Below are 22,216 nucleotides of genomic sequence, written 5' to 3'. Positions count from 1 at the left end.
TTTTTTTTTTTTAACCGTAGATTCACTCCCCATACCTCTCTAACTGTAGCATCAAATTCCACGCTGTTACATAAGAACCCCCTTTGCTTGGCTGCTTGCTGTGGCAGGTTTTATAATCCTCTGCTGAGACAGTGGTAAGGTTTATTTCACCATTGAGAAGGTTACAGTGCCGCTGTGAGACTAAACGTCCCACGAATATTTGTAAAAGCTCTAGAGGATTCTGGGGGGGAAGTTACTTTCTCTTTCTGTCTTCTTTCATGCTTCACTTGCCGTATCATTCCATTTTATGTCTTTCCCCTTTTCTCAGCAAAACTGTATTTCCCTATTGCCTTTTCTATCCTTTCCTCCCTCTGGCTGGGTGTCTTTTGTTATCTCACTCATTTTCCCCTTTCTTCACTGACTGACGGGCCAGTTGGTGTATAAAGTGCAGGGCTGCAGCTCAGAGCGGATCCTCTCTTCTCGCCTTGTCTATGTGACAGTGGCCAGACCTGTTAAAGGCTGGAGCCCTGACAAAGAAAAGGACTAATGATCGGGAACGTTGCCAGAGCAACACACAAGCATTTTAGAGATGTAAACAAATGTGTGCGTGCACAAAAGGGGGCGCAGTAGAAGTCTTTTCAGGGCTTCCACATAGAAAGTGCAGCTTCTTTCTCTAAGTGCAGACACATACCAAGCATATGGCATAAACCAAATGTTTCTCTGTATTTTTAAGAAGGGTGCTCTGTTCCTCAAAACTTGGGGTCATTAGCCATAGTGGGTGTGGGTGTGGGTGTGGGTGTGGGTGTGGGTGTGGGTGTGGGTGGGGTGAGCCAGCACAGCTCATGGTTACCCTTTCAGCTCACATGGGGGTCTCTAGTGTTCTTGCCAACTTTAAGGTAAGAATGTCACAAAGCTGGCTAATGTCCAAGTACATCAACATGATTAGCGTTTTCATAGTACAGCAAGTACTAAAATAAAAATCACCTGGTTTAAATCATATTTATGATTTGTGCGGTATGTCTTCCATTCTCGTTTAATGAGGAGCAACTAAAAACAACACTACACAGTACTGTTGGTGGGCCTCTGCTTTCCATTCCTGTGCTGAATCTTACTCATGTTTTAACGAAACACAGTTCATCCCTGCTGTGAAAGGATCATCATATCTGTTCCCAAACAGAACTTGGTGCATCTCCATTTCATCTCCACTCATGGTGTCTTGCTTTGGTTTCATATGTAGAATTGTTTTGTTGGAATTTCCAATTTGAAACTTGTTCTAATCCTTATCTGGCCTAAAGTTGATTTGATTATCCCAGTTCTTCATCATGCCAGAATTATACAATTTAAACTCTTGGCCCCAGTGTGTTTTATAAATAGTTCATAGTATCTGCCTTCAATCAAGAACACAAACAATAAAAATTTGTATTTTACTTCACTCTTGCAAATCTTTAACTCTCACTTTTTGAGACTTTGACATTGTTTGTCCGACGCCGGTTTAAACCAAGTTGTGTGTGTTCTGTGATAGCTACTATTTGCTGCTGCCATTTTGGGTTAAATGCCCTCAAAGGCATCTTGTCAGTAGCTTTTGAGGATTGGAAAGAGTGATATCTGTTCTGCTGCTAAGAATGTGAAGTAACCCTTTATAAGAACTGTCACGTCCACTGTGTCAGCCACTGGTAATGAGCTAAATACAGTAAATATTGTAAGGAGTTGAATAGTCCTGGTTTTTATCTGCTTGTTTACAGTGTACCAAAAAATGTAAGACTGTGACCTGAATGTGGAGAGAAAACTGCGAGCGAGGCTTAGGGCTAGCATACGTCACATTTTCCATTATTTAAAGCATATTCCTTTCACGCCTGAGCTGTAAAAGGTATTTATTTTCTGATAAAATGATTCAGTGAAAAAAGCAATGGCAGAGCGTGTGCCTTCCAAAACATAAGATGAAAATTTGCATTTATTTTTTTCTTCTTTTGGCTTTCTTTTTCAAGCACATGACCCACATTGCTTATAATCCCGGCTGATTTTCCCATTGATGTTAAAATCTCCCTCCCTGTCTGTCCTGTGTGTCTACAGAAGCATGCAGAAGCTCACACAGTTGGAGAGGTTGGACCTGGGGAGTAATGAGTTCACTGAAGTGGTGAGTATCTGTCTGTCGGCCTGTCGATGCCCAGGGCTTTCTGCCTTTCTTGTAGTGAGCTTCCTTAATCTCTTTCCATCTCATTCCTTTATTTAAATGGTAGCACTGTTTTTATGTGCTAATTTGTTTTACTGGGAAGATAGCATTACATAACATGACAGTCAGAGTGGAATGAATAACCAGTCTGATTTCATTTTTTTTTTTTTAGCTTGTTTGAGTTAAGCTCTATCCTATCTCTCACACACACACACACACACACACACACACACACACACACACACACACATACATTCTTAAACAGTTATACACTCACATCCCTATCACTTAACCTTCTTTCTCTTCTTTACATCCACAGCCTGAGGTGTTGGAGCAGCTGACTGGAGTCAAGGAGCTGTGGCTAGATGGGAACAGACTGACGTTTTTACCTGGGGTATAATTGACAGTCAATCCTTTACACAATTCCAAAGGCTTCTGCACCCCAAAACAACGCCTTGAGAACAATCCCCTTGATTTTCAATCTGTGTGTCTGCTCAAATCTTCATTAAAATGTACCATAGTCAGTTTGCATCAGACTTTAAACCCTTGGAACACCTGCAGCAAAGGAGCTGCCGTTTAGAAAAGACCACAATTTGACAGTTTTACAGAAAACAATACAGCCTTTTGGGTTTGCAATAATAATTACAAACATCTGCAGCTGTGAATTCATTATTTTCCTTGAATGTAATTCATTTATAATGATGTTTTGATAGTCGGAATGTGCTACATGAGATTAATTTTTCATCCAAATGACCAGCTTCTTTGTAACTGGGTCATAATTGGTAAGCATTATTTCTTCTGCCAGCATTTCAACAGCATCAGCTGTAATCACAGTCTGGACTTTTAAAAGCAGTGATGCCTTTGGGAATAGAAACCAAAACTAAATACAGCAACTGTTTTTCTTTTTTAAAATGTAATAATTTCACCAACTTTGGGATGTCTGTGATTTTCCGTTCTAAAAATACTTTACCTAACTGCTGAGGATGTTTTACGGATTGTTTTAATCCACAACCAACACATCTGCCTAATCCTTGGGTAATGACGATTCACTGTGTATATATTGTATCTTACTTTATGTATCCAGATGCTTGGGATGCTAAAACAGCTGGTATACCTGGATGTGTCCAAGAACAATCTGGAGATGGTAGACGAGCAAATCTGTGGCTGTGAGAGTCTGCAGGACCTTCTGCTCTCCAACAATGCCCTCACACAGCTGCCAGGCTCCATCGGTAAAGATTACAGCGCATGCAGATGTTTTTTATTTGAAGAAAATCCATTATTAAACACCTCAAATCTATTTTATCTACCGCCAATGTATTTCTCATTCCCGGAGCCATTCCTGTGTTGTTTTGTATGTATTTAATTCCCATACATTTTTATAACACTAAAAGTGCGCCAACTTTGATCCTGCAAGACATCTCCAGTATAGGCATATGTGATCACAGTGCAGTAGAAGCCACAAGATGTTGAGTCAAACATTTAAGTATGGTTATGAAACACATGGAATTATGTATGTCGTTACGTCTCATTACATCGTCTTCCTTCACCGGTACTGTGGAGTCATTTTTTCACATTTTAGTTTTTGCTTTCATGGACGAATGGACATTGGGAATGAGTAAATCAAATCTAAATCACATTTGTGTCAAAACTGTCAACTGACCGAACTGACAAGACTCCAGTTCAATCCATATTCACATATAAGATTTAGGGCATGTAATGAATAGTAATGTTCTTATGTGAATACTATGCCAATTAAATCAGAGGGTCCATATGCACAGTGCCATTGAGTCGAGGTTGATTACTACTAAACTGATCGTAGTATTGACGATGGAATTAAATAATCCAACAAACTGCTGTAATGGATAGTTCTCTTTGTGGTGCAACAGCAAGTTATAATCAATAACTACCCCGAGCTTTTGTATGCATCTCTGTAATTCTTTCCCTCTTTTTCTTCTTACTATAGGCTCACTAAAGAAACTTACTGCACTGAAAGTGGATGAGAACCAGCTGATATACTTGCCAGACTCAGTTGGAGGGTAAGCGTAAACACAATAGCTTTAATATCGGCAGAATAAAACCTTGAGATCTGTGGATTATCCTGCCATTTTCATCTACCATCCCCAGATCGCATAAAACATCTGTCTGGATAAATCAGATATTCCCATTAAACATAATGTGTTCCATTGCTTCATTTGTTTTGGTCTAATGCTAATGATATTGAGTAAGTAGATAAAGGCGTGGATTATGAAGTACGAATATGAATAACAATAATTGAATGTCATGATTCGGAGTCTACCATATTGATTTCTGAAAGTAGATTGCTCGATTATGGAAGGGTCGATTGTAATCTTTGGCCAGATGACCCTGCAACGCACTACTGATTAAATCAACCCTAGCCATTCTCAGACTGACATTGTCTGCAGCAGCTGCTGGGTCTGTAGAGAGGGATCCACATCCTGACCCTTCACCTGATCTGAATCATTGTGGTCCAACACAAAGATTAGGCTCCAATTTAAATGTATTCCTCCATTCCCAATCTACATTGACTGACAGTTACTACTGCAGTTGTACAGTTCATCCATTGTTTCCAAACAACAAACACTGTCAATTATTCGATAGTTTAATGTTTGTCTTTCAGATTATGAGACAAAGCTTATGGTTTAGCTTTATCCCATGCATGGATTGTATTTTAAGCAAGCAGATTAATTTTTCTTTTATACGTAACTGATCTTATTCAGTCCACTGTTGGTGCACAGTGTTTGTCCCCGTTTTATATTCAGCAGGGAGGGGTCAAATCTTGTGTTTTGGAGTTTGGTAGTTCTTTTTGCATTCTTGTGAATCCCCAGAGTGCATAGACATTTTTCATTCAGAAGAAAGCCCCAGCTGCTCGGCGCTTCTGTGTCAACATGCGTTCCCTTTGAAATGTTACTACTTTTAGATTATGTTCCCTGAAGGTTTCAAGATGATCAATGTTGTTGTAAATGTCTGTTGCACTGATAATGTAAGACTGTCACTATAACTGGTGTGGGTATAAGTTGACGGCCACATGGAATTTTTGCAAAGCCTACTACAGAAATACTAGAAAATATTTCACAATATCATGCTGCCCAGTAATGGCACCTAGTTTGACAGTTATATGTAGTGGAACTATAGAGCCATTCTACTGGTCCTTACTTCAAAATTCAGTTTACTCATTCTAACAAGTACTACTCAGCCTGTGAAAACCGTTGTATAATGTCTTTTGTGGCTCTAGAGGGAGCTTTCCAAATTTTGATTTGTCAACTTGGCATGGCTATGGAGACTATACATTTATAGTCACAGAGTAACAGGCTTTCTATTATACATTTATGTACAATGGAAACCCTGTGTTACAAACTGTGGTTGTGGAATTGGAAAAATGTGTGTGTTTACCAGGCAGGAAGGTTTCAATAAAACAATGCTATTTAGTTGTATTATCAGAATATATTTTTTTTTAAACCTGTCCATCTCTAATCTTCATGGAAGTACACCACTAAATCCCTTTAGTTCTTCAGAGAAATTAAAACGTGTTTAAAGGTCCCATGGCACAAAATTGTCACTTTGAGTCTAACATTAATATGCGTTCCCCCAGCCTGCCTATGGTCGGATGAGCCGATCTGGACTCTTGCCCCTTATGAGGTTATAAAGGGCAAGATTACCTCCCCTTTCTCTGCTTTGCCCACCAAGAGAATTTGGCCAACCCATGAGAGGGTCAAAACCCCCAGCCTCCACCTTTTAGATATGGTATTAGGGGACCACTAAGGGGTATATAAAAGCACCATGTCATGGGACCTTTTAACATAGTCTATGCAGTTAGTACAGTAATAAAACCACATGATTAAATTATCTTTCTCCTCTCTGCATCAGACTGACATCTCTGGATGAGCTGGACTGTAGTTTTAATGAGATTGAAGCCTTGCCCTCTTCCATTGGTCAGTGTGTCAGCATCCGCACCTTTGCTGCGGATCACAACTTCCTTACCGTGCTCCCCCCCGAGGTGAGTATGCACATTAGTAGAGTGTGTATGTGGGTTTGAGGAGATGTGTTAAATGGTATGGCAAGCCAGTCTGCTCATCTGTAACAGCTAGCCGTGTTTGCTTATGGTTATGGTATTGGTTTCTTCCTCTCACAGATGGGCAAATGGAAGAATGCAACTGTGCTGTTCCTACATTCCAACAAACTGGAGTCTTTGCCTGAGGAAATGGGTGACATGCAGAAACTTAAGGTTATCAATCTTAGCAACAACAAGTGAGTCTAAACTGACAGTATTCATGAATAACAAAGGGAGCATTTAAGAACAAGTATAATTTGTTTTGTTTACTGTTTACATTGAATAATTGCAACATACAAAATCATTTAAAAATCATTCTGGGGTTTCTGGAAGACATCACTGCAAGATTTAAACTGGAATTTTGTAGAGAAATTAATTTATCAGGAAATTAATCCGCAGATTAGAGTTATTGTCACTGTTAAAGTACACACAAATTCTGAAACGTATCTCTTTTTTTTCTTTCTTTTTTTTACCTTCGCCAAGGAGCTTATGTTTTCGGTGCATCAGGTTTTTGAGTCTTTAAGGTTTTTGGTGCAAAATGACTGGGTACCAGTGTAGTTTTTTTTTCCACTACAGGTTAAGGAGTCTGCCCTACAGTTTCACTAAACTGAACCAGATGACTGCAATGTGGCTGTCTGAAAATCAGGTAAGATCACTAAAGATTACATTTTCAAGCGTAAGGGTTTCACAAAAGGTGCTACTGAGTCGATGGGCGATGCGTCCTATGGAGATTGCACTGGCAGCAGGGTTACGTGACTCGCCGCAACAAACGGCTGTAAATGAATCCAGCAAGGTCAAGTTGCTCACAGGAAAATGCATTCAAAATTTAGTAAACCACTTCCAGGACATTTGAGCTACACGTGACAAATGGAAACGGAGGTCATACTCGATATCGTAAACTCTACGTTTTTAAGTTGGAGGATTCTAATGAATGTCAGAAATCTTATCCTTACATTAATACTTGTTTAAAGGCAACAGTACAGGAATCTAGCATTTTATTAACCCTGAAAAGTGGTGTGACACAGATCTGAATGACAGGAAGACAGCAGGCAGCAGCAACTAGCCGGAAGTAAAGCAGATGAAGAGAGATCAAGGTAACCAGACAAGTTGTGTTGCTTTAAGTTTGGACGCCCTCCTTGGCTAATGTGGCTCTTGACAGAACACAAGATAAGCCTATCAGAGGTGGAAATGTTTGTCTGCTGAACTCAATTGCAAGGAAGTGGCTTTAGGTCCTACTTTGTCTGCAGTGAATCTTTGTAGGAAATTATATAATATACAAAGTTATTGAACCACTCGTATCAAGCTTAGCGGAAGGGTTTTAATATGTGCAAAGTATTGTTGGAGAAGACGCTGCAGGAGTATTTTGATTCACTGTGTTCACTTTGTCCAACCTTGTAAATATTTCTAAATTACAGTCTGAGTCTCACCGCAATCTAAAATCAATTATTCATGCTTTTTCTCATCCTAGCCGGCCTATTTTGAGTCTCTGTGCAAAAGCCTGAACAAATTACAACAAGTTACTGGAAAACTGTAGACTGCAACTGCAGAATGATGTAGAATAACTTATGTAGAGCTGTCCTGGGGGATATGTCCTATGAATGGCATTGTAGTGAATCTGCTGATGGTCTGGTGTACCGGAATTTCTTGTCCTTTATCGACTGACATAAATGCAGATGCCGATATATCTGTATTGAGCCAATATTGCCTGATATGTCAACCTGGACGATTAATCGGTTAAGCTCTGTTCTTAACAGGAAACTAGAGACAGTTTCTAGAATCTTGACTTATAAAACATGTTGTGACACTATAAAGGTGCTATGTGTATATTAATAGGATTTACAGCAGGCACAGCAGTGCTGAGACACAGGGAATACTGTTGGGCAGGTGCAACAATGATGATGGGGCCTTGGGGACGTTGAAGGAGCTTACATCAGCTTCATCAAGGAATAGTTGTCAAGAAGGCCACCCAGGGGTGTTTAAGTAGTGTCTGTTGAAGCGAGGCCGGTGGGTGGTTTGGAGAAGATTATTGGAAGAGACTCAGCTGGAAAGAACTGTGGGAAATTGTGGGACGCTACATTCATTTTATAATTGGTGCAACTTTTGTTCTCCAGTTGACTGGAATTAGGTATTATCAAGTACTGATGTTGTAGCCCAGTTCAATTGCCATGCAAAAGTGACTCATTGAGCAATCTGTGTGTTGTCAAAACATTGTTTATTGCAGATAGCACACTCAAACCTACTTTTTGTCTCCCACAGTCAAAGCCCCTGATCCCTCTCCAAAAGGAGGAGGATCCAGAGACACACAAAATTATGCTGACCAACTACATGTTTCCCCAGCAAACCAGGACTGAGGACTGTGAGTAATTTTGTATTCAACAAGTATGATAAAACAGAAATCTGGTTCATACTGCAAATGTTTCTGACCTGTTTTCACCATTCAGTTCTTAGCAGCGCGGCTCATATGAAAGAATTAAACCTGTTAGTCAATCTGTACTACCAGGCAATCATACAAATCACATAGCTTTACTTGTATGACTGAGATGAGCCCAACATATAGGAACAAAACACTGTTAGTTTGTGGGAGTTGATGGTCCAAGTCCAGTATAAAACTAAAGTAAGTTTGGTGTAAGTGGTTTTGTAAGCATTTATCTAGCAGTAAGTTATACAAATCCAATTTTTAGGGGAAATAAATGTGTTTTGATGACACATTTGTAGACACTGCCATGACTACAACTTACCATCTTTATTGTAGCAGTCTTATTGGTGGCGTGCCAGGATTTCTGTATCCATATTTTATGAGAGACCTCGTTACCTGAGACCAAAGCTGCAGAAGAAACACTCGTCTTCATCTTGTCAAGCATCTGTTAGTTTGGGTTGGTTTCCTATTGCACCAGACAGCTTGTGCTGACCCTGTTGCATCCAAGCTTTAGAGTAATTAGTTGTTCAAGGACCACACGCTTAAAGTACAGAAATGGTAGTGAGTCAGCTGCTTGATTTTTGCAACAATGTCCGTGTTGTGGTGCACCATCAGAAAATGTTCCTGTACAAGTTACTGTTTGTAGGATTTGTCCTCAATTAGATATCACCCAGCCATCTGCTTTATGCCATTTTCCACAGTTAATCTACTGGGGATTTTTATCTGTTTCCTCATGTTTTCATGAGAAGCTGGAATAAGTCATGACCTGACTGAAATTATTAACTTGTTGATATGGTGACCACACAACAGGTGACTCATATTATCCATGGCATTCACACTCTGGTTTGGCGTGTTAAGTTGTAGACAAGAGTTGTTGATATGGCGTGTTCTCGGCTATTGTAGTTCATTCTGTTCCAACCTTAGTTATTCCCTACACAGTATGTACTTGATTTTAACTGTCAACTTCTCATAGAAATGTAAATACAGGTTAGCAAGCTTGTTTTAAACACTATACATCTATGTCTTGCCAAATTGGGGGTTAAGAGCTCCTTAACACAGGAAACCACAAAGCCTAAAGTGTAAATGACTGCTTCATATGATATACCGGTAGTCTATTACCTTTTTAAAAAAAAAAAAAAAAAAAAAACAACAACCAGGATGTGATATATTTGCACACTGATCTTTTCAGTCAAGTGTCCAATTTGTTGATTCTCGGTTTTGAAATAGGTGTCAGAGACTTACACACACAACAAAGGGCACATCCCTAATGCAAGATGCTACTGCAGTTTCAGGACAGTAACATCATCACAACATGACATAATTTTCATAGTTATCATGGCTTTGCTTCTCCCTTCCCAACATGCAGGAGTCATACAGGAGTGACAGCAAAGGACAGAGAGCAAGTTGAATACTTAGCGGTTATAAATGTGTCATTGAAGTGTTGGCATATTGTCTGCAAAGTAAGGTTTAGCAATCATTTTGTCTGCCATAGGATTTACAGACTGATTCATGAGGAAGTTAGTGGCAAATCCTGCAAATATGTTAATTGATTGTACTTTTAATGTTGGTTTATTACAACAATTCCAAGTATCACTAATTATTTATTGAATGGTTTGGCTTGAGTTTAAGGGGTTAACTCCTGAATTTCAAGTTCCTCCACAGATCCTTCAGTTTCTTGGCATGCCTCATGTAGTCTTTGCGCCATCTTATGGCCAAAGTCAGACTTGTTTGAATTACAGAAACGCAGTGGAGGGGTGACTTAAAGGTCTTAATTTAAAAGTAACCCATTCTCTACCTGGTTTCTGATTTTACTTCAGACATTCCCAACTCTGACTCTGAGAGCTTCAATCCTGCTCTCTGGGAGGAGCAGCGCAAGCATCGGGCTCAGGTGGCCTTTGAGTGTGACGAGGACAAGGACGAGAGAGAAACACCTCCAAGGGTGAGTGTGAAACTGTTGTTCACATTACTGGGGAAAGACAAATAACTGTGGGGACACGGTTTTTCAAATTGCAAGGGCGTTATCGTGATCACAAGTAATATTTTGGCTACAACCTTCACTTTGATGTAGCAGTTTTCATGAAAAATGTGCATTGTGTCCCATTTTCTACAACAATTTCAATGAAATTATTGTTGAAGTAAATAGTTCAAAACCAAAATATCAATAATATGGATTAAGGAAATTGTTTAAAAAAGGCAACATAAGTACCTTTTTGAATGTTTATATGATATTGAATGCACCTCATTCCAAACTGACCTTTCACCTCTCTTAGTCCCACTTCTGTTAAAACTGCAACCAGATGATTTTAATGGTACGTTTGTGGGTATTTGTGGTATTCCAGGAGGGAAACCTGAAGCGCTACCCTACACCATACCCAGACGAGTTGAAGAACATGGTGAAGACAGCCCAGTCTGTGGCTCACAGGCTTAAAGAGGACGAGTCAAGCGACGAGTCGGGGAAAGATGCAAAACCAAATGAGAGGAACCACATTGGAGTGCAGGACGTGGGAGTTAAGGTCAGCTTCAGCTAAATAAGATATTTTACTTAGAAATAAACTTTGGTCCCCTTTTAGTTCCTCTTTTAACAAACTGCTCATTCTACATGCAAGTGAGAGAACATTTTCATGAAAAAATTGGCCATCCGTGCTGTTTTTGTGCAGGTGATTGAGCCTCCCTATCCTAATGGTACAGCATCAGACATGGACTCCCAAGTATCTACCGACACATTTTCCCATAACCCATCTGCAACAGAAACAAAAGACACTTCAGACTCTTACAGCTCTCAGACAGTACCAGTCAAATCATCAGGGGGCTCAATGATGAACCATGAAGACACCCTGGAGGTACTCTCCATTGTTTAGTCCTCACAATTTTAAGAAAGACAACAAGCACATTATAAAGTTTCAACTAAAAAATGCAGCTTTAAAAACACTTTTTTTGTCTTAAGGATTCTGAGGAGCTGTCTGACGAAGAGGAGGAGATGAAAATGGCAGAGATGAGACCCCCTCTTATTGAGATCTCCATCAACCAGCCTAAAGTAGTGACTTTAAGTAAGGACAAAAAAGGTAAAAGTAGTGTTTGAGTGATTAAAATACAGTATTTTAAGTGACTGTGTCTAGATACAGTACACTAACAGGGATGTTTCTGATTAACAGATGATGCAGACTCTTTGCTGGATGAAACAGTTGCCAACAGCAACCAGAACAACAGTAACTGTTCGTCGCCATCACGTATGTCTGACTCGGTATCTCTGACTACAGACAGCAGTCAGGACAACTCTCTGTGCACCCCTGAGAGAGAGGCAAAGATGCCCTTCCTACCAAAAAGCCGGTTAGTACATTTCTTCACGTACATAGAATACAGAGGAGAGTCTTCCTGTTGTTGTTATTATTAGAAAACCTGATGTACCTTCTTCTTTATTTTAGGCGAGAGGATGAAAATATGAACCCGCCTAAAGACACCCCCCCTCTCCTCCATAATGGAAATGGCTCTGAAACATCCCTACAGGCCCTTTTAAAAACCCAGCAGACTCCGCCAGAGAAAATGGGTGACTACGACCTGTCCATGGAAGCCAGACTGGCCTTTATTGAGAAGGGATTTAACAACGGCATGGGCGAAACCTACACCAAGTGGGACCAGATCAATATGAACGTGTCCAAGTTGCCAACCGACAACATGGTTCAGCTGGATAAGGGGAACACAACAAAGAATGGTTCAGTAACCCAGGAGGACTTGGACAGCAAGCAGGGTTTTAGCAATGACAACATGGAGCATTTTCTGAATGGAAACCAGCAGGTCAGTGACTGCATCAATAGTCTTGGGAACAAAGCAATGAGAGTAGAGACATCTGCTGTGCATGTGGCCTCGACAGGCGTGACAGCCAGCAGTGACATGTCTCTGTCTCGCAGCACAGAGGAACTGTCTCCAGACAAAAGGTGCCATCCCCCGCAGGTGGTGAAATCTCAAAGTATCAGCAACATAGAAAAAGGAGGCTTGAAGCTGTACTCTTTTGATGGGGATGATGACTCCTATGACGCAACAGGAATGAGGATGGCCGGAGCCGGGCCAGGAGCTCAAGGCCAGAGCATAGTCCGGAGCAAGTCAGCCAGTCAGTTACTCAATGACCAGACTCTCCAGATCTACCCCGGCTCCTCTGCATCTTCTTCAGACCTGCTCTCCTCCTCTAAGCCCCCTGCCAGCACCAACAGATTTGCAGTTTCTTCCAGCATGGCCATGGGCATCCCTCCTCCTCAGTACAACATACAGTACACGAGCAGTGCCATGCCTAAAGAGGGCCCCTGGTCCCAGAGGACGCCCATTCCCCCGGAGCACCAAGGTTACCTTCCTCCTCCTCCACATTCACTTGCCAACACCAACTACTCCAACCGTAATCAAGCACCTCCTTACCCTCTACAACCCCAGCAGCGGGGGCCTCCCATGGCTCCCAAACCCCCTGGGGACATGTGGACTAAGGAGAGACTTCATTCAACGGGAGGCCAGGCTAGAAGCAGCACTCTGCAGAGGCAAAGCAGCACCGCCTCCACAGCCTCCATGGGTGACCCGAGGCGTATACAGGTGCCTGACGGGGAATACATGACATACAGGGACATTCACACCCTCGCCAGGGGGCCGCTGGCAATGAGCCAGGCCATGCAGAGGCCCCTCTCAGCTCGCACTTACAGCATTGATGTACCCGGAGCATCCAGGTCTCTCGGAGCTAGGCCGCAGCCCCATGAGCTTCCAGAGAGGACCATGTCTGTCAGCGATTTCAACTACCAGCAAAGCAGCCCCAGCAAAAGGCACAACACCAGGGTGAAGTCTGAGCACTCGCTGCTGGATGGGCCTGGGCAGGTGTCGGGAGGAGTTGGAGCAGGAAGGGTGCCAGTTGACTGGAGAGATCAAGTGATGCGGCACATTGAGGCCAAGAAAATGGAAAAGGTAAAAAAGTATTACTGTAAATGTTGGTTAATACCGTTTCAGGGTGGAATTGATGTTTGTTTCGTAAAGTGTACCTTATGACTTAAAGCTTACACTTATTTGACCAACAGTATGAATCAAATCATCCTTGCATGGCAGCAAAACATGATACACACATAAAGTCCTAAACTTGCCGTAAAGCTGTTATTACATTAGCTGAAATTATTTGATAGTACCAGTATTGCGACATCATGTGAGTGAGAAGAAAATATCTGTAAATCTTTTCATTTGCTCATTTTAAAGGGTTGTTTCACCCATTTACAAAAAGATGTGTCACTTACACATAGCCCTGCAGATGGTTTAGGTTTTGTTTGCCCAGAGTTTGAGGTACCGGCCTCTGAGATTTCTGCTACTAACCCAATACAATGGAGGTGAAAGGAATTTAGTTTGTGGTGCACATAGCTATGAGAAAGTACAACAAATTAACAGCAACGCGTCTTTCTAGAAACAAGGTCCCAGTAAATCTGAAAAATCCACATACCTCCCTGTGTGATTTCTCCAGAAGAAGAGGATCTGCTTTTTGGGAGGGATGTTGCTGTTGAATTGTATGTAATTGTTTCAGTGTTGTGAGCACCACACACAAAATTCCTTTCTCCTCCGTTTTAAAGGTGTAGGGATGGGGTTTGATAACATTTAATATTGTACTCATTAGCATACATCATTACATCAGTGGCCATCATCTAATGCCGTTTTTCCATTACATGGTACCTGCTCTGATCGGCTCGGCTCATCTCGGCACGCCCGCGTTGCCCCGTCCTCCTTTTTCAATAGCAGATTACTACCGTCTAATGCTTGAGGTGAGCCGTGGTTGGTCATCGTAGCAGGAAAGTGCTGTGACCTAATGCAACACAAACACACAGAACGTTGAAGGTGTGTTGCTTTTGATTCTCAGCATGTGACTGTTGCCACAGCCAGAAGACAAATTAGTTTCAAAAGAAGCTGGAAGCAGCAAAAAAAAAAAACGCTGGGTAAACCATTTAATCACGGCGGGTTTGTTCAAGACACTCCCCGACTGTCGCAATGATAGTAGTAGAAGTAACAATGATGACTCAGTGAATAGTGACGATTCTCTCCGACCAATCAGTAGTCTGCAGGTTTTCACAACAACTTTTGGTATCGCTTTAGCTCGCTTGAGGCGGTACCTCAACGAGGTAGTACTGGACAAAAGTACCTGTTAGAAGGTACCAGGGACTTTTTATCACAATAGAAAACCAGTTTAGTTGAGGCGAGTCGAGGAGGCACCATCATAGACAGTTAAAGAAATGGACCAAAAGATCCTGTTGCTCTGGACGGAGACCAGTGAAGGCTTTTAGAAGCACTTTTCCGGTGATAGCTGAGCGTTACGCGCAGCCTCTAACTGAGCCTGACGACGTAGATTAATCGTTAGCCTAGTTTTACAAAAACGTCTTCTATTGAGCCATGACGTGAGATACAAGGGAATGGAGCCTTTTATGCATTATTGTTTCTTTAGAAATAAACAACGGACAACTAAACTCTAAAAACGCTTCAGATGAAATGTTATTTGCTATCAACATGAGGTCAAATGAATAGCACTCAATGGAACATTAACGGCAGGTGATGGCTTGTTAGCCTCCAAATGGCGCCATAGGAGCTACACGTTGTGGAGAGAGGCTTACCCCCTTGGGTACCATGCAGTGGAAAGACTCCATAAGAGACATTGGTTCCGACTATCTGAATCTTTCACTTCATTTGGGTGACTCAAAAAAACATGGGCAAATAAAAACCAAACCTGTATGGCTGCATACCATTGCAGATATTTGAATGAATCGACCCTTTAATATGTAGTCAGAAGTTTATGGAAGCTTACTAACCCAGCTGTATGCACAGTATTCCTAACTGCATGTTTGTCTGGATATGCTGTAAACCTTTTTTGTTGTGTCTTTTATGTCATCGCTCATTTGGTGGATTGCATGGCCTCGGCTGACATGTCGGTTGGTGCTGGTTGTTCCATGTCGTCCCTCTGTTCAGAATGCACTGTCTCGCTCCTATAATTCCAATAACGCTCCGCTGAGCTGGTCTCACTACGGCAGCTGTAGGGATATGCATGCCAGCCAAGGTTCTCTGGTCTTTAGTGCCAGGGACGGACAGCCCTACGGAGCTCTGGGCTTCTGTGTGAGTACTGTGAACTTAAAGTTAGCTCCTGCAGCTCATACTTACCCAGGGCTTCCAGCTCCTGCTAGTTTCACATCCTTTAGAAGATGAGAAATGTCTGTTTCCTTCTCTCCTCGATGTTGAGAAGTGATCACTGACCTCAGAATCTTTCACTTGTCCTTTTTATAGGCAAGTGAAAGTATAATTTCTCTCCTACCGTCTGATTTCTCACGACCACAGACCCTTTCTACGTACATATGACTGTCTTCTCTAAGTTTGTTGTCCAGTTCCTCTGACTGTAATGCGGTTTGACTTGTTTACAAAGGGGCCTACTAATGTTTTTGTTTTTTTTGTACCCTTTTCCAAATTTGTGTAGTGGCTTCTCCATGATGGAATTACAGAAAGACAACTCAAATCTGACTATTGATGAAGGCTGCTAACATACATTTAGAAATCATTTCAAATCTATTTCCTTGCAAAACGTACAGGCTGCGTGGCATAATTCATTTAGTCTACCACACCTATTACAAGTGATGAACAAGAAAGATGTTTGTCTTGTTATAGTGCAAATGAAGACTTGTATTTCTAGTGACTCATAATCAGAAATGTAAAATCATGTATGGTACAGAACACCCCCTTTTCTAAACCTGCCAGATGCTCTAACATCATCATCATCATCCGGGTGTGCGTTATCCCTCCACCCTGTCAAAATCGCATCCTGTGTTTGTAATGTGTCTGAGCAGCCGTGATTTTCTTCTCCTTTTTAAACTTCACTTTCAAACGTCATTTTGCTCATTCATCATCTTCCCTTTAACTTTCAATCACTTCAGAATCACTTCATATCCTCTCACTTTGTGTGTGGGGATGAAAACTGTGTTTGCAAAAGGTAAGTGGTGAGAGGTGTGTGTCTAAGGGATTTAGAAAGTGGTTATTAGAATCTGTAGAGGAGAGGGTAAAGTGCTGAGAGAGTGTTGTGTAACCCCTTTATATGCTAGTAAGTATTCAGAATTAGATGCTGATTAGAGTCTGAATAGAAACCAAGCACAGTTTAATTTCATTTTAATTAGACGTGTCCCCGTCAGATCCTTCCAAAGCAACACATCACGGCTCAATGTCATTACCAGACATGAAAAATGTTTGTGTCAGTATCTAATAATCCGTCTATTATCTCTTGTAGTAAATGTGTTTCAGTTGAGTGAGGTTTGGGCACCATCTTAATGATCATCACTTTCTTCCCCTTTCAGGATGACGTGTTTCCCCAAGGGCAGCAGAGCTACACCATGGACCCCCACAGAAAAGTAGGTTCACCACATACGTTTAGCGGCAGAGCAAAAATGTGCTCGTCAAATTAAAAATACAACTTTTCTTCATCTCTGTGTTTTTGTTCCCTAGGTGCCTTTGATGAACGGTCAGATGGGCCCTTCTGTTCGTGCTCAGGTGAGCCAGGCGCCCATGGCCCGACACCCTTCCAGAGAGCAGCTCATTGATTACCTGATGCTCAAAGTCTCCCATCCACCCCAGGGGCCCCCGCGCATCCCGCAAGACACACTGCAGCAAGAGGTGAAAAGACTTTGAAGAAATACAGAATTTTTTTTTTTTAAACAATTAATTTGATTTTAGGGATATTCTTCATTTGCTTGGCTGAAGTTTGATTGCAATAATAGTTTGACATTTTGGTGAAAAACTTGTATTCACTTTCTTGTCGAGCTTTGGATTGGGGGATCACTACTCTCCCATTGGCTACAGCCAGGAGTTGGTTAGCTTAGCATAGCATAGCATAGCACGTACACTGAAAACGGAACAACATAAAGATTTAACTTGTTAACCAGTGAGCTTAAGAGGTGCTTGTTGTTTGATTTTGTTCACTTTGGATAGAGCCAAGCTAGCTGTTTTCCCCCTGTTACCAGTCTTTGTACTATGCTAAGCTAACCACCTGCTGGCTGTAGCTTCATATTTTTAACAGACAGATGTAAAAGTGATTTTAACTTAGGTCATAAGCTTATTCACTTTCATGTCTAAGGGAATTTTAGGCTGTAAGAATCTGATCTTGTGTTCTTGTTTATTCTCCAGAATTTAGATTCATATACCGCTAGCAGGCCAGTGAAAAAAAAAAAAGAAAAAAAAATACCTGCACCCTAGGTGGTTGTTCAAAGCTCATGTTGGGGAATTGTGTAATAAACAGTGTATGGCTGTGATTAAGTGGCTGATGAAAGTATGTGGGTGTGTTTTAGATCCGTCTGAAAGTAGAGAAGAATCCCGAGCTGGGTTTCAGTATATCAGGAGGAGTGGGAGGCCGGGGAAATCCCTTTCGTCCAGATGACAATGTAAGTGTTTATTTTTTAAAAATACCATAGCATATATTCCATTAGTATTTGTAATTTTTTTCATAGAAATTAAATTGTGTACAGCCACTTGGGAAAACGTTCAATACAACTCAGCAGCTTGTAACATGTATAGTTAATATGATATTTTCCATAATATTTCAGGGTATATTTGTGACAAGAGTTCAACCTGAGGGACCGGCATCCATGATTCTTCAGCCTGGAGATAAAATCATTCAGGTATTCTGCTAATATAACGAAGCTCTCGTCAAAGTTTTCCGTTATTATCTCAAGGTTTAGTGGGATTTTACTCCACGTTAACCAAACAAATCTGTCTCTTCTCACAGGCAAATGGCTACAGCTTTGTGAATATAGATCATGGGTATGCAGTGTCCCTCCTGAAGACGTTTCTGAACACTGTGGATTTGACTATCATCAGAGAAGCGCAAGCATAGACTCAACTAAGACCTCTAAAGAAGAGGGACATGAGAAAAGAGACGAACAGAGACATTTTTGTTGACTCTCATATTTTTATACACCGAGGAGACTGACCTGTTATCTGTCGGGACTATTTATAGAAGAGATCTCCGTAGCCTTGATTAAACAGGGAAAACCACTGAATGTAGTGGATCAAAGTGAGACGGCAGCAAACCTCTGCAAGTACGAGTCCTCAAAAGGCCATCACTGTGGTATATATATTTTTATACAAAAGAAGCTGAAGATGTGACCTGCTCTGATGCAAGTGATTACTGTGGTCTCTGTACAATCATCTTTTTTTCTTCTTTTTTTTTGTCCCAAACTCATAAATTCTTTAAAATACATAGATTTAGGTTGTAATCCTGCAGATTGACATGAATTGACCACTTGGGGACAGAGCTCCCTCTCTTCTGTCATTCAAGTAGCCTATTTTTTATTCTTTTTTAAACATATTGTTTTAGATGTTGAAACCATTTTCTGGTCTGCCGTGCGTTCATATTTGGAGGACAATGTTACGTGCTTTTCATGTGGAGACGAATGTAGGTCAAGGAGGGGTTTGATTTTGTTTTTTTGGAAAGTTTTTTTTTTTTCTCTCTTCTTGGAAGATGGAAGAGTTGAGAAGTCATCCGCCCTGCTTCCATAAACCTGTGAGCACCCTCCAGCGAAGACCTTCGTTCCCAGTTCCTTCTCACAGCGACTGCTCGCATTCACCGGACCGGACCACTACCTGTGCTGTGTGGAACAACCCCTGCAGTATGAAGCTTCTGAGATGTTGGGAGGATTCTGCGTTGTGTTTTTAATAGACTGTTAATGGAAAGGAGATTTAATATGGCAAAATGGAGAGGAGAGGTATAGCTGTTGCTCACCCTTAATCTGATTTTGCCAATCAAATGCTTTTGTTTAAAGCAAAGTTAGACATTTTGGGAAACGCTTATTTGCTCTCAGGCGACGTGTGAGAGGAGAATATTAACACACGAGCAACAAGAGCGGTAGCTATCGATCCTCTCCGCTACTCTGATCTTTTTTCCACCAGAAAGTGAATACACGCACTGTATTTCCAAAAATGTAAAAACTCTTCTTTTAAGCGGAGAAAGATACGGCGGTTATGCTAGTTAACCAAAGCAAGTTTGGAAATTGTGGACAGAAGGTAAAAGCAGCAGACAACTGACAGAAAGATATTTGAAAAAGAGCAGGTCAACGTTGGACTCATGTTTTTTTTGTTTGTTTTTTTAAGGGCTTCATCTTTCAGGCAGAAATGAGTGGGATAAGTGTTTGTTTTGCAGGGGTTTCAACATCTGTCTGTTTTATTTTTTACATGGGAGAAGACCACAGTTTGCCTTTTGTGTCTAAAAATGCATCATGCTTTTTACTTTGATCACTTTGGAGCAGTTTTTCTTTGCTGTACAGAGTAGAGTCGGGAGAAACAAGTTGTCAAGTGCCATAGACCTTGAACTGTTTGACTAGGGGAGGACCTTTGACCCCAGAACCCAAGCAATATTCACATGTTCACATCCTTTTGCAGCATAATGGCTTAAAAGTAAGCCTTCATTTTCATTCAGAAACATCGGATAGCATTTTTTTTTTTTTTTAAACAGTCTTTTAGTGATCACCGAGGATTTTACATGAATTTTATATTGTGAAGAAGAATCGTTTTTTGTAATGAAATAGCACAGAAAATATATACAGCATTGCTTAAACAAAAGATTTCTCTGCATTGTGTGTAAGTGAATGTTTGTGTCACTTTGCCTAAGAAGAGCTTTTTACCGTTTGTCACTTAGATTACCATAACTCCTGATGTTTATTTGTGCAAAATCAACTTACACCGTTGAAAATCCAGTCAAAGCTGCATCTCCGAACATTCCTAATGTTTGTCAAAGAAGTGTCAGAAGGAAAGGAGTTTTTTAAAGGCAACATGTCACCTCTCTGTTAATATTCATTCACTGGTTAAAGAAAACTCTTTGAGACGTGTTTCCAAAAGAAATGGAAATGATCAACAAAGTGAGTAAAGGCCTGAACAATACATGTGTGACCACTGAATAGTTTGTAATAGAATATCATCACACAGTGTTTCCTCGTCTTGTTTACAGCGGAGTGTGTCATCTACTGTTCCCACATGTAGTTAAGATTGACCCATAAACACTGTGGTAATTAACCAAATTAAATACCCCTTTTAATAATAGCAGTCACACTCTGTTAAGGTAGCTGTTCTAAGTGAAGCTGTTTTTTAGTTTTTATAAAAGCTAAATCTAAAATTGGTCATTTATTTACAAGTACATTACATTAATAATGTGTATTTCCCAAATTTTTCACAGAACGTAGTAATTTACACATGAACTGTTTGTTATTTCTATTAATTTGATGGTGGTTGCTGTTGACTTTTTAATGGAGGGGGGGGGGGGGATTTCTGTGGTAAGTCACTTTATATTCATGGCAAAAAAAGTCTGACATCGACTATGTAGGGAGATAAAACACAGTCACATTTTCTTCATTCATGTCCGGTAGGTTTCATATGCTCCCACATTCTTATTTATTTAGTCTTCTGTGGTTTTTAGACCTTACTAATCAAATTGTAAATACTCTTAAAAAAATTGAGAAAAGAATTAATAACGGCAATAGTGACTTGCGATTGTAAAACCAGCAATAAATTGCAATGCAGAGGCACTCATTTTAATGTATAGCTAGTATTTCTAAGGTTTCTCTGGAAACAGCCACAGCGAGATGATGATTGATATGCATTTATCCAACATTCCAGATTTTTGTACATAATTACCTGTTTCTGAAGTAACCTGTGGAAAATAAACTAATGCTCTTTAGCAACGGATTCTTCTGTCTTCATTTCATCCTCTGGGTTCATCTTTAAATGAGTAACGGTACAGATGCACAGTCCAGTGTGCATGGACAGTGGACTGTGTTCAGGCTGCATTGGTTACAGTATAAGATGTGTACAGCGCTTAAATTAGCGGTCTAGCACCAGGAATCCCAATAAGGAATTTAATTCCTACTTACTGGTAAATTGTGTGTGTGTGTGTGTGTGTGTGTGTGTGTGTGTGTTGTGTGTGTGGTGTGTGTGTGTGTGTGTGTGGGTGTGTGTGTGTGTGTGTGTGTGTGGTTGGTGTGTTGTGTGTGTTGTGTGTGTGTGTGTTGTGTGTGTGTGTGTTGTGTGTGTGTGTGTGTGTGTGTGTTGTGTGTGTGTGTTGTGTGTGGTGTGTGTGTGTGTGTGTGTGTGTGGTGTGTGTGTGTGTGTGTGTGTGTGTGTGGTGTGTGTGTGTGTGTGTGTGTGTGTGTGTACAGACTCCTGCTTGCTTCTTCTGTCAGTTCAACAGTGCTGAAGGCCTTTTACTCACTCAAACCATGCTGATGTTCTTAATTGTAATTTGCATTGAGCTCCCTCTGTTTTCCTCTGAAATTATTTATTATTATTATTTTCTTCAGCGGTCAGTTTCCATTGAAGTGTAGCAGAAATGTTTACATTTTTGACTAGATCAGACTGGTGAGTGTTGTGTTGAATGAGCGTTCTGTCACGTAACCAACATGGGCCTACTTCTGGTGCCACCCTCAGGCCAAACCATGTTTTTCCCTTTTTTCCTCCTTCTTTATGTTATTCTGTAATGATCATTATATCCTCATATCCTTACCTTTAGCATGGTTTATGTATGTGTGGAGGAAGCATACTTTTTGTTTGTCTTACACACCCTAAT

At 40.9% G+C, this 22,216-nt stretch overlaps 1 protein-coding gene and 1 long non-coding RNA gene across 5 annotated transcripts in view; both read left to right on the top strand.

Annotated features, from left to right (window-relative positions):
- The window catches only part of erbin (erbb2 interacting protein), a 52,673-nt gene extending 34,160 nt beyond the window's left edge, over window positions 1-18,513 (top strand). For 2 of the 4 annotated variants that reach the window (XM_032538844.1, XM_032538843.1), the window contains 20 exons: window positions 2,050-2,113; window positions 2,469-2,543; window positions 3,234-3,378; window positions 4,113-4,185; window positions 6,035-6,164; window positions 6,300-6,415; window positions 6,795-6,864; window positions 8,475-8,574; window positions 10,452-10,573; window positions 10,974-11,147; window positions 11,292-11,474; window positions 11,579-11,696; window positions 11,787-11,961; window positions 12,057-13,569; window positions 15,598-15,741; window positions 16,965-17,018; window positions 17,113-17,280; window positions 17,952-18,044; window positions 18,207-18,281; window positions 18,389-18,513. In XM_032538844.1, coding sequence (XP_032394735.1) covers window positions 2,050-2,113; window positions 2,469-2,543; window positions 3,234-3,378; window positions 4,113-4,185; window positions 6,035-6,164; window positions 6,300-6,415; window positions 6,795-6,864; window positions 8,475-8,574; window positions 10,452-10,573; window positions 10,974-11,147; window positions 11,292-11,474; window positions 11,579-11,696; window positions 11,787-11,961; window positions 12,057-13,569; window positions 15,598-15,741; window positions 16,965-17,018; window positions 17,113-17,280; window positions 17,952-18,044; window positions 18,207-18,281; window positions 18,389-18,496 — 3,700 coding nt within the window. In that variant the 3' untranslated portion in view covers window positions 18,497-18,513. The remainder of the gene's footprint in view (window positions 1-2,049; window positions 2,114-2,468; window positions 2,544-3,233; window positions 3,379-4,112; window positions 4,186-6,034; window positions 6,165-6,299; window positions 6,416-6,794; window positions 6,865-8,474; window positions 8,575-10,451; window positions 10,574-10,973; window positions 11,148-11,291; window positions 11,475-11,578; window positions 11,697-11,786; window positions 11,962-12,056; window positions 13,570-15,597; window positions 15,742-16,964; window positions 17,019-17,112; window positions 17,281-17,951; window positions 18,045-18,206; window positions 18,282-18,388) is intronic. The other 2 variants (XM_032538846.1, XM_032538847.1) reach the window with 2 other exon arrangements.
- An 869-nt stretch (window positions 18,514-19,382) lies between these two features.
- The window catches only part of LOC116703864 (uncharacterized), a 12,241-nt gene continuing 9,407 nt past the window's right edge, over window positions 19,383-22,216 (top strand). The window contains exon 1 of the long non-coding RNA XR_004335529.1: window positions 19,383-20,055. This is a non-coding gene — a long non-coding RNA (uncharacterized LOC116703864). The remainder of the gene's footprint in view (window positions 20,056-22,216) is intronic.

This window comes from Etheostoma spectabile, chromosome 16 (genome assembly GCF_008692095.1).
Source record: "Etheostoma spectabile isolate EspeVRDwgs_2016 chromosome 16, UIUC_Espe_1.0, whole genome shotgun sequence".
Lineage (NCBI taxonomy): Eukaryota > Metazoa > Chordata > Actinopteri > Perciformes > Percidae > Etheostoma > Etheostoma spectabile.
Note: the sequence above shows the minus strand (reverse complement) of the source record. Positions and strands in the feature narration are given on the sequence as shown.